The 13,149-nt window shown below is 38.7% G+C and overlaps 1 protein-coding gene across 2 annotated transcripts in view; it reads right to left on the reverse strand.

Annotated features, from left to right (window-relative positions):
• Window positions 1–13,149, reverse strand: part of tgfbr1b (transforming growth factor, beta receptor 1 b) — a 126,794-nt gene that overhangs the window by 98,584 nt on the left and 15,061 nt on the right. For both annotated transcript variants that reach the window (XR_009911979.1, XM_062379527.1), the window contains exon 2: window positions 1,437–1,688. Coding sequence is in view for 1 of the 2 variants with exons in the window: in XM_062379527.1 (XP_062235511.1) it covers window positions 1,437–1,688 (252 nt within the window). In the remaining variant the exon portion in view is untranslated. The remainder of the gene's footprint in view (window positions 1–1,436; window positions 1,689–13,149) is intronic.

Raw genomic sequence — 13,149 nt, forward strand, 5'->3', positions numbered from 1 at the left:
TATTTGGATTGCAGTGCATTATATTTGATTCATTTTTTAATCCGATCTGTACTGGATCATGAATAATGGACAACTGTCAGAGTATGTCAGGCCCCACCTAAAAGAATCCTGTTCATACATTCAATATAATATATTTTTTGTATAGCGCTGAATCATAACATTCATTATCTCAAGGCACTTAACATAGTAAGGTCGAGAATAGGGATGGGCGTTCGATTAAATAGTCTTCATCGATCGTCGGGAGAATTAATGACGAATTTTCGATTAATCAATAATATTTTCAAGTTCAAGAATTCACTATTAATAGGCTATATTAAAATCTAGTGAAACACAAAGCGTGTTTCCTCATTGAGATCTTTATTACAAGATGAACAAAATATGCGCTGATGTAATCTTAAACAGCGGAGCCGACAGCTAGAAGCCGGTGCTGATAAACACAACTGACCCTAGTTTTTTTTTTCCCCTCCAAAATAAAAAAAAAATATAAAAAAACATCATGTAAAACAACAACTTAACCACAAATATATAATACTTAGGTCTGAAAGGTTATGCCAAATGTAATACAAAACTATCAAACAAGGCACCTAGTCGAGAAAGCCTCATAAATATAACTAGTAACTCACATACAACCTCAGCTCCAGCCTACGGGTTTTTTTTGAGAAAGATGAGCATGTTAACATTCCCTGAGGTCAGACGCGAACGCAGCCTGGTCACAGTCAGTCCAGCCGCCGACAAAAACTTGCTCTGAGGGGACTGACGTCCCTGTGATACACAGGTAGCTCCGTGCTAACTTCGCTAGCCTGGCCGCGGCTCCGGTGTTTGCATTCCCCTCGTCCGTGTCAGACAACGCAGGCTCCTCGTCTCCCCCAGTCTCTGGGATAGCTTCGCAGTATTGGCAGTGAACCAAGTAATTTTTTAACTCAAAATGGTCCCACTCTACACTTCGCCATGACCTCTTAATGTTTACTTTGGAAATGGTAATACACGGCAACTCGCAGCCAGTCTCAGGTAACTGTGGCGGCCTGTGTACTTACTACAATATTAAAGATCTCTACATTTGTATTGGATGCTTTTACATGCTGTTACATCCAGAATGGTTTTAAACTGTCCTTCTAAACTGCAATTGTCTGCTCTGTGCAGCAGTAGTCACATTATAGTTTAGTGGATGCTTCTCCTATAATGAGGGGAGAGTTTAAAGATGAGTGTTTATAACTGTAGGTTGTGATAACTAGTATTTTACAGGTGAGCTTGAGATGATTTTAAATGTTATATTTGATGAATGTGGGGACTACCACTGATAAACATAAATGTATACATTTTATATTGAAAATATGAAAGAGGCGGTGTGGCCGGTGAGTCAGTTTTGTGTCTGAACAACATGTTACACCACTAACACAAACAACCGCAGTGACCCTACTGTGTGCAATTTTTCTTACCAGGGAACAATTTGAAGTTAGGATCTTTGTTGCAGTAGTCCGTGGTACAGCATATTGGGTAAATACCCGTGTCATGTTTAACGGACGGGGCACAGATGAAGGGCCGGTCTCGCGGGAACAGTTCATTTTCTTGTACACACTGGCGCTGCTCGGTGGTAAATCGGCTGCCGGACTGGCGCATGGCGGCGAAGCAGACACCATCTGTCGTGCAGCTGGAATTTGCGCTGCAGCGGTCACAGTAACACTGGAGGACTGGAGGAGGAAGGAAGCAGAGGCGAAAGAGATACATCATTATCCAATAAAAGGTCAACAACTTTTAAAACATGCATCTCTCCAGTCTTTTGCTGCATTTCTTCACCAAAAATATTTTAGTTTTCAGAGCTGCAGTTAGACCCAAGTTGACAGTTGATCAAAAGAGACTGAATAAGAGTCATGTCAATCATTTAAAATACTACAAAATTACTAATATGTAAAAGCTTTAATCAAGGCCATGACAGCGCTTTACACACAGTAACACGCTTCTCATACATGCATGGTAACATTTCTTGGATAAATAAGATTCAACACTAATTTTTCATTTCTGTTATGTGTCTCAAGTCAAAGCACTCCCTCTATTATGGCATGTTCTCTCCTCTTTTCAATCCACTGTTTAACGTCCCATGGGGAAATTAATTTCTCCATCTCTGAGCCAGGAAACAGTTCAGCTGCTTTCCTGCTATTTTACACCTCAGTTGATCTGCTGTGTTCTGTTGTGTCTAAATTAATTTTTTCATAAAATGTCCCTATATCTGTCAAAAGAAAAAAATATATTTGAAAAAGTGCCATTTTCACAATGTGTGTCATTGTCTGTGCGTGTAAGTGTCTTTTATGTTTGTGATTGGGAAGAAACTCTCATGGAGGCAATTTGAGAGGTTAAATATCTCCAGTCAAACACACTTAATGATTTATTTTCCTGTAAACGTTTGCTCTCACTGCAACTCTCTGTGAAAGAGGAAGAAGAAGAAGAAAATGCAGGCGCACACAAACACACATTCACAGCTGGAGTGCAGCTGGAGAGCACATGACTGACGTCACTAAAAAGGCCAAGAATCTGATTGTCTTAAAGCGTGTTTGGTTTCCAGTCCTCCACATCTGACAGGAACTGAAACTCAGAGCCGTGTGATCCTTCCCAGTAAAATGCTGTGACACAAACGTCACAGCTTAATATATATTAACTTGCTAGTAACAAGCAGACAAAAATATATAAGTACTGTGGGCTCCAAATGTCGGAGACTATTTTGGGGAAGTCGTGTAAGGCATTTGGAAGCAATGGGGGATTTAAAAGTGCATTTAGTCAAGCGTTACTACCTTACACCAACAGTAAAATACTTTTCTTACTCTTCTTATTCTGTGATAATATCTGATAGCTGTTGTAGAAATCAACCATCTCTGATAACTTTTTAACAGACATTACTTCTGTGATGTCAAGTAAATCGAACTTTCTTTCATAAACATATGATGTGGAAAAGTTGTCTCAGAGAGGAAATTCTAGGTCATACTTGAAGCTAATAAGCAGTGTCAAGCCCCAGGCTATTGATTAAATGCACTGCTGTATCTTTTATATTGCTAATTAGAGCTAATCATTAATTAGAGTCCAAGTGCTGCTAACAAAAAAAACAGATGCATGATGTAGATATGTGATGTTTTGACAGGTTTTCAGTTGTTTCACGGAGTTCAAATGTAAAATGTTTCAACTGAGCTGAACTTTTTTTTTTTAAATGCTGGAACCACAGCCAGGGGCATCTTTAATCACCTCTAAACACTGGGAAATCACAAGCCAGTCAACAACAGAGTAAGGAAGTCTGTTTAGCATGACATTAGCAGTGGTGTTCTAGAGTTCTATGAATAAACCAGGTCACTCTCTCTCTCCGTGTCCTTGCCTTCAGCACAGAGAAGTCAGGGAGCTCATAGCCTGGTGTCATTATGCAGCTCAGAAACACTTCATGCATGCCTGGCCACCCAAAGGCAACACAACACACCTTCTAAGAGGAGACCTTTGAATAATTAACAGGTCAGCCACACAGCGTGTTGGGTAAAATGGCAGACACAGAAGGTTTTAACAATGTGAAGGGTGGTACAACAGCTTCACAGTGATGGTGTTAATAATTAGATTAAAATCGTTAGATTAAAATTACATAATCGAAAAGTGTTTTTTATATTACTTGAAAGATCATCAGTCTGAGAATGATGCAGCTTTATCAAAGTTTCACTGTAACATGATTTCCTAGTCCTGGAATTCGTGGAATTGTCTGGGGGTAAATTCCAGACAGAAAAAGTGAGGGAGGTGAGGAAATCGAAACAGCAATGGTGTGTGTGTGTGTGAGGTTTCTCAAGAGGAGAAAGAAGGGAGGGCAGATCATACTGTGGACCACAGAAAACTAAATAAGAGGCAGCTGACACTGGTCTCCTCTGACTCAATAATTGTTCACATTACTGAAGGTTACTTTGTGATTGTTTGAGTCGCTCTAGAGTTTGAGGTACGCATGTAAACACTTTCAGAAAAAAGTCCAGAATTTCTTCGTACTCATGTGCCACACAACATTAGACGCCAATGGCCAGGACATCAGTGTTACGCTGACCGGAAGGATCCAAATGTTCACAACAATGTGTGCTGCACTTAAATGTGTTCTTGATAAGATTTTTATTTTAAAAAAAATGTTAAAGAAATGTTTGTGTTCATCAAAATTCTATGGAATTTTAATGAAATCTGGTTTAAGTCAAATGTTTGTATGGGGTTTATTGTTTATTGATATTTTTAAACTATAGGAGGTTTTCATATCATTTGGAGCGTCCACTCATCATGTGGTGAGACCAATAATACCAAGGCCGCTATTAAATTTTAAGTAAAATATACAATTTCTATGGCTTGAATGTTAATCCCTGAATGAGTATGCTCTTTGAGGTTCTTCCCTCGGGTAGGAGGCTGGGGTCCATCAGGACCAAAACCGCCCGCCGCAAGACCAGCTTCTTCCCGGCTGCCATTGGCCTCATCAACAAGGCCCGGGACCCCCACCTGACTCAGACTTTTATCCCACACCTCAAGGATGTGTTAAATTAATAAATTAACACATTATCTCATATTATATTATACTGTATTACAATGCATATTGCAAATCGGACACTGTTTACTATTTTGCATTTCACTTTTTAGTTCACTTTTTATATCTTTTATCTTTCATATATTTTTATTCAGAAATGTTTATGTCAAAATAAATGCTACTTTGTATAAATATTGGAAAAAAGTGAGTAAATAAGAAGTAAACAGTGAGTAAATATATACTGGTTTTCTATTTTTTATTGCTTTTCCTATGTATGTTGTATTTATTGCGTTTTATGTTTCTATGTTCATTGTAAGCACCAATAACCAGAGCAAATTCCTTGTAGGTGTAAACCTACTTGGCAATAAAATACTTCTGATCTGATAAGTAAATGGTATCTTTTATATTTTTATCAATTGTATGCACTTTACTGGAAAAATAAGTCTGTTAACTACATTTAATAGGGGGACGGTGACATTATATTGAGAATATTGAGAAATTTTGATATTGAGAAATTGTAAAAAAAATATAAGCATATTAAGGAAATTTATTCATTTTGAGATAAATTACGGTCGCACCACATGACATTTGTTAAGGCCACGGCCAATTCATCTGAACACTTGAATCAAATTACTTGAAATCTGGTGAGGAAATCTAAACCAAAACGTACACACCCATTTCTGTTATTAAAGAGGGCAACAGTGTCTGAGCCAGTTAATACTGCTTTAAACTTTTCTCATGTGTTTTTGTTTCAACATTAAGTTAGCAGGAGAGTTGGAGGAAGATTTTATTAAAAAGCAGTCACCTGCAGAGATTCACATTTCAGTGCACAGCTGTAGTCTCCAGACAAACAACTGAATGATTTTATGAAACAAAATAATCCAAATAACACGCCTTATAAGCGGTTCCCCGGGGTGCAGGCTCTTTCTTCTTACCAGGATCAAGCCTCCCTTTCTCTCATTGGCACAGCTCATCTCTGAGTGAACAACAACTTGAAGCATCTGCCGACAACAGCTCAGAGATCCTCCTAACTACAAAGAAAGCAGGTGATATAATAGCTGACGTACATTGAACAAATGGTTTACGATCAAAGCTCAGGGAAAACATTTATTGAATGCACTGCAGATCTAGATTTAAGATTCAATATGAATGCTCCTGATGAAAATGTTCGTAGTCGGTCAGGTTTAGTTGAGAAATGCTTAAATCACAGAGGGGGGAATAAGGGTTTAGTTTATTTTTTTGAACTAGTGCCTGAAGCAACATGTAGCTTACAGTGGGTCCCTGATGTGAGGATTGGTTTCAGATATTTGTTTCTGAGACTTTTGTCATTTTGTTTGTGTTGCTCACATCATTGAAAAGGCATAGAAGCTAAGAAACAAGACACCTTCAACAGTTTTCCTGGAAAGAGATGAAGCTAATGAAATAGTATTATAGAACTCCTAATGTTAAGCACAAACAGGGGCTGGTACGGTCTTTTTAAATCAAAATTCTAAATTCGGTTTGAGATTGGGTAAAATAAACGTAATGCTTTTTTGTGAAGATGTAGCATAGAATATATTGTCAATATATTTTATAACCAAAAGTTTTCTGTAAATTTAAACTTAATAAATTGTCGTTGCGGACACATCTGATTATGATGAAAACTCCACAAGATTTTGACATTTCTAAACAGATTTAGAACAGAAAGTTCAAATATGATATCTTTGGAGGGGAATATTCCAGCTATCTTGCGAGCATCTTCCTCTTCATTTTCTACTGCTATTGTTTAACAATGTCTAAACTTCCTGCAATTTAAAGACTGAATTATCCAACAAATTTCAAATTTTCATATCAAACTATCTGAACCATGCATTTCATTCAAAGAAACCCCAAAGACAATTCTGCGTTGCGCAGCACACCCTCAGTATTGAGGACACTGAGCTAAATAAATTGTAAAATCCATAAGTCGTTTACACTTGTGTGGGCTGTAGTGTGAAGTGTGAGACTGGTAATGAAAACAACTAGGACGGAAATTCACACAGTGTGTCTGATGTGATAGAGGAAGTATGAGAGAGGAAGACAAACACAAGGCCAGTATCTTACGATGTGGTCAGACAGAATGTGGCTGACTAATCTGAGATTCTGCTTAGAATGACGCCAGGCCGACAGCCAGACTACACACACACACACACACACACACACACACACACACACACACACACACACACACACACACACACACACACACACACACACACACACACACACACACACACACACACACACACACACACACACACACACACACACACACACACACACACACACACACACACACACACACACACACACACACACACACACACACACACACACACACACACACACACACACACACACACACACACACACACACACACACACACACACACACACACACACACACACACACACACACACACACACACACACACACACACACACACACACACACACACACACACACACACACACACACAAGCCTGTCTCACTGTTCCCAAGACGGCTCGGGATATTTTAATATGAAGTAAGTGTGTGTGTGTGTGCGTGCGTACAGTGAGGTATATGTGGTTGCATGGGATTTGAACTGCTGTCTTGTCATTGGTCCGTGTTCTTATTCTGGATGTTTGATTCTCCATCTGTCCCTTCTCACCCACTTATATCTTATGAGATATATACATTTGTTGTATCCCAATCATAGATAGCTGTGGAGTAATGAAGCCTAGTCACACATTGTCTGGTTAATACAACCTGTGCTGTTTTTCATGTGAAACCATAACACCTGATCTCTACCGGATGCAGCTGTGCAACAATCTGGCTGCCAGAAATGGTTGATTGTCCCTCCAGTCGGTGTCAACAAGCCACAAGCTGCTTGCATGTCTTTACATCAGTCGTAAGAGGAGCTCTTGTTTCCATCCACTATTTTGCCAGACCAGCATAGCCACAAAGTCTCTGTGACCACACAAATGAAAAATGAGACCCAATGTGCATTCCCCAGGATAGTAAAACCGGAAGAAGTCTGAAGAATGTTGCAAATCAATGTTGAAAACAAACCACATCAAGTATCTTGAATCAGAAACATTGTGGACAAACACAAACGTGCATGCTGAAAAACAGAAGGTTTGAAGAATCTCAACCTCTCAAATGAGAGTTGTAAGTATGATTCCGTCCTGGCACCTAAATGGTGGAATGAGCTCCCCATTGACATCCGGACATCAGAAAGTCTACACATCTTCCGCCGAAAACTAAAAACATACCTCTTCCGACTTTACCTTGAATAAAAAAAAAAAAAAAAAAAAAAACTAAACTTTTTGAAACTAACACTTTAGTAGCACTTAAATGGCACTTACTTATAGCACTTTGTAGTTTTGCTTTATTTGAAGAAATTGTACTTTCTTGATTCTTGTCGTCCTTGGTATGTACCCTCGAGTTTGAATGCACTTATTGTAAGTCGCTTTGGATAAAAGCGTCAGCTAAATGAAATGTAATGTAATGTAATGTAATGACTCATACAAGGAATCAAATTCATGACACAGTATCTCTACTTCTGATGCTTCCATTTTCTCTGTTCTTAGCCACAAGCCACCCGATTTCAATATCAAATTATTATATTGTCCCTTTAAAAAATAAGGACCAGGTGAGGATATGTTGTATTTTAAGAGTCTCTAACTCCTCATATTGTTCTTCACAGAAAACATTCTGTCAATAAAATCAAGGAGAACTTGTTCAGGCTATGATTTCACCATTTCTGGATCTCTTACATCATCATCTTCACCATAACTCAACATCTTGACAGGTAGGTCAGACCTCCAACCTCCATGACTGATTCTGAATCGGTATAGGCATTTGTGACAGCCAATCTCTCCCCTTCATGCTTAAAGTTCACTATGCTGTGAAAGACACGAGAGAACGAGTGGAAGTGCTAAGACTGGGAAAGCAGGTCAGTGTAATCCACAGATTTCCAAATAATTCAGAGAAAAACTCTCTTCACCTCAGTGAGAGCAGTATTTAGGAGCTAAACAGAAATTTTCTGTAGTTTTCTCTACAATTACAAGACAGACAGCAGAAACGCAAAAAAATCAACTGAGTTTTCAACCACTCGAGAGGAAAAATAAATCCACATTGGCCCTGCAGTGTTTCCCCCACGTTCACTCAGCAGCGGCGCGCCGCCGCTGCTGAATTTTCTCCGCCGCTGCAATAAAAATCCTTCTCCTAATTGTTGTTTTTTTTTTTTTACGTAGCTCCTTTTAGAAAATATACAGCGCGTAACGTCAATTGCGCAGCACGCGGCACATCGTCACGTAACCAACATCAAAGAAGAGGCTACCCTACACGGATGCAAAGTTACACTGATTCCAGCAGTAGCGGGTGAAGCGGAAGATCGAAGAAAGAAGGAAAGAGAGAGACAGACAGAGAGAGAGAGAAAGTAAGTTGCTAAAATGTGTCGCTACATGATCACCAGTGTTAAAAACCCTCTGAGCCCAATCATTTTATTGTATCTATAAACCGCAACCTCCGTGCCGTTTTTCCTCTAGTATTGTGTGTGTGCGTGTAGGCCTATGTGTGTGTGCGGGTGTTATCGCTCTTTTTGGGATCACTCATAGCCTTTACAGGAGCTTATATCCAGTCAGGAATTTATAGCCTAGGTATTTTCGGGAACTTTGAAAAATGAATCCATACTGTTCGATCCGATGTTGTTCTTTATTGCCTTATAAAATCCGTTTTCATCGCGTATTTTAGTTAGGGATTTATGCTAATCGCCTGTAAGCATGTGGTCATTAGCATAAATGCAGGGAAAAAACCTAAGGACTTCTTAAAAGATCATGAATAGTTTCTATTATGTATAACTTGTATTTATTTTATAATTTTCTCATCACTTTTTGACGCCCAAGACTAAGAAGAAGTGTTTTAAGCAATAACAAGCTTAATCAATTTGCCTTTTTTGTCATATCAATAAATAATTGTGAGATATTATTTGCTTATCTTTTTTTACTGTCTAATTGATAATTTCCTACATTCAAACGACATCACTGCAGCACACATATTCTGATAGTCCAGGTTGTGACCCAAATAAATGATAGCTTGACAGCTATGCATTATAAGGGTGATGAATGCAATCTTAATAAGAGAATAAATCCAGGCGAACCAAAACATCTCAAAAATGGCTTAGGGCTCAGAGGTTAAAAGGCTGGTACAAGCTCTTAAGGGATGCACTGTGCACAATGTATATATGTAACATAGTTAAATAATATATATTACATTTGCAGATGAGTCTTAAAAGCTGGGTGATTAGAAAAAGAAAGGCAGACGGGGACAATGGAGGAGCTGAGGTTAGTAAAGCAAATCAGGGAAGCAAACTTTCAAGCTAATGAGAATTGTATTTTGGATTTGAATGCATAATGCAAGGTGATATTATTTGAACATTACAAATACATGTACAGTATATAGGGTAATTTGAAGGAATCAAATAAGATGTTCTAGCATATACTTGTTGTTTAAGTGCTCAAGTTTATAAAATACAGGTAGACCAAGTAAGGGAGGAAAGAGAAGTGAGAGAGAAGCAAGGAGAACAAGAGAGAGAGGGTGCGGTAGATCCTGAACAAGGAGAGGGACAAGGAGAGGAGCAGGGAGAGGAGCAAGGAGAAGAACAAGGAGAGAAGCAAGGAGAGTAGCAGGGAGAGGAGCAAGGAGAAGAACGAGAGGAGCAAGGGGCATCCGCAGCACAATCTAAAACCCGCCACAGGCTGTCTGGGTGGGACCCTAACTGGGTTGATATCCCCAGGTTCAAGCCTTGGTTGTACTACATCCATGGTCATGGTGAGTATTTAACATTATAAATTACCTTAGTGAGCAACCATATTCATTTTGGAAAAAAATGAAATATTTAAAGTCTTGTTACTTGCAGGAATGTTTTGTCGCTTGTGTCGTCAACACAAGAAAGCACCCAAAAGAGGTGTGGCCAAGAGACCATTTATTGAAAATGGGTGTGAACTTTATCGTGTTGACTACCTGGACAAACACCGTTCAACCCAACATCACCAGGACAGTGAGAAATCTCACTCTGCATTGATGCAAGGTAACATTTTGAATATATGGTCTGTAAATAGACCAAAACAGGTAACCAGCATACTTGCATATAAGCTGTATTTTTATCTATTTTTTTTTATTTTTATGTTTTGTTTCCATAGGATCAAGCTCAGTTTTGGTTGCCCTCGAACCGATGATGGTGATGGAGCATGAGGCTGTGATTGGAGGTTTTAAGTGCCTCTATCACCTCACAAAGAGGGAGCAGGCACACCACACAAATTACTCGCAGAGCTACTGGGGTGTGATTACTTCAAAAAGCTAAAGGTAAATGCCATACTTTTAGTATATATTTTTTCTTTTCATTCAACATTAACCATATGTTTCATTTGTATCTTCTTAAGATTGGGAAATATGCAAATTATACAAGCCATAATCATTGATGAGATGCTAGAAATAATCAACACTGTGGTGGAAGAGCCTATTCTGGAGGAGATCCGAGCATCTGTGGCCATCGGATTGGAGGTGGATGAAACCACAGATGTCGCCATAAATCGTCAACTTGATCTGCATGTTAGGCAAGTTTGTTCGATAAAAGTACAAATTATTTAATTAAATATATGTAAAAGGTGACACGTTTGAATTGATTTTGTCATCTGTCTTTATCAGATACACTGATAAGGAAGGGCAGCTGTTTAGCCAGTTCTTGGACCTGATTATATTTGCGTTGTGGCATTTTTTGTTTAAATATTACTATACAAAAATATAAAAATCTGTAAATGAAGACACAAAAGGCAAAGTTACAACACCAATAATCCCATCTACAGTAATACACAGGACTGTTTGAATAGGATTTAAGTGCATATTCTCCTCTCAAAGTGCACCAGATTCATGCATTCCAATGTAAAGGGTACAAAAAATGTTCATGCCCCCGGAACCCCATAGAGGGCTCGGGGACCACACCACCGCTGCTGAAAAAAATCCTGCGGGAAACACTGCCCTGATAAAATAATTTATCTTTTAAACTTCAGTCTATAAATTTAACCTTTGAAGCATTACAACAGATATCCTTGACTAAATTGAGAGACTACAAGTGTAATTAAGGTGTGGTACGGGGACTGAGACTACAGACATATGATCGACATATCATAATCGTCAAAACGCACACACCAGACAATTTGGCCAAACACACAAACGCAAGACCATACACTTCAGGATTATTTCGGTCGATAATTGGCTGCATCTGCCCTCTATTCAGGAACAAAATCAACCTCATCCAAAAATTGATGTCGTTTCAGGAGGAAAGGGATTTTCTTCTAACTTAATTTGGATCTTCATCCATGATGTGGAACCACTAAGTTCCAGCAAAGGGTCCAAGTTCATGTTGGACCAGTTACAACTAATCTTTGTGCTAATGTGAAAACAAAAACTCTGTGTCATGGTTTTATAGAAAAACTATTAATTATTTTTCAAAAGAAACACATATTTAACAAACACACAAACAGAATTTGTTATGGTATAAAAGGAGAAAATCCTGCTTCATACTACAACCAGAGAATGTTTAGATAATTGTATCCTTTCAAGTAATTAACTATTAATTGATTCTCAACATTTGTATAAAAATTGATTTTACAAAATAAATGTTTCTGGACTAATCCCCAATACCAGACCTTGTGTTTGGATTGTCAGGTTTTGTTTGTGGCCCACATTTTCTTTGTGGTCTCGTTTTGGACTCGACATTGAAGTAAATGCAAAAGTGCCATCTGGAGGTTCAGCATGTCCTGTCATTCCCTTCACACTGATCCATGAAATGTCTACGTAACATATTGTGTATTGTTGGCTGTGTAATAGCCAGGCAACAAAGGAACAATAAATTACAACGCTGCCTGTCAGCAGTTAGAGGCTGAACATGCATCTCTGCATCCACCCCTCCTCTCTCTTCCTTGCCTATAGTGCGCTCACCGTAATTACACCCCTGTCAAATTCGCCCTCCCTCATCCCCCTTTTCTTTTCACATAATCCCCTCCCCTCTTCTGACCCTTTCCCTCCCACCCTTTTAGTCTTACAACAATAGAGGGGGGAACACTGAGATGAGTGTGAAGAACAGAGAAAATAAAGGAATCAGAAAAAGTCAAAATGTCGGGATACAAGCATGAAATAAATGCTGTGTAATCTGCCTGGCGTTGGATGGGTTTGCATGCGAGCCTGGTGTGTGATTGAAACATTGTTTGCATACAGTGAAAGGGAAAATACATTATTCTGGAGGCTGTTTCAGCACCTCCAAAGTTCATGCAAATCACTGGGATGAATTAAGCTTTGGCTAAGTGTTGTAGAGTAGTAGACAGATGGCACAATGTGTTTTCTTTACACTGGTGACACTAAGGAACTGTGGGGATATAACGGCATTGGTAAGTTCTGCAAAATTGTATTCGTGTGTCTGTTAAAACTGCATTTGTGTGAAAATGTTCTCTAGTAAACATGCTCTTGAATTAGATATATAAAATATAATTGCAATGTACGCTTAATAACTGCTTCATTTAATCTTGTATAAATCTTAATGTCTTAGAAATAATTGTTTACAAATTTCTCTGTAA

Source organism: Platichthys flesus, chromosome 21 (assembly GCF_949316205.1).
Source record: "Platichthys flesus chromosome 21, fPlaFle2.1, whole genome shotgun sequence".
Taxonomy (NCBI): Eukaryota; Metazoa; Chordata; class Actinopteri; order Pleuronectiformes; family Pleuronectidae; genus Platichthys; species Platichthys flesus.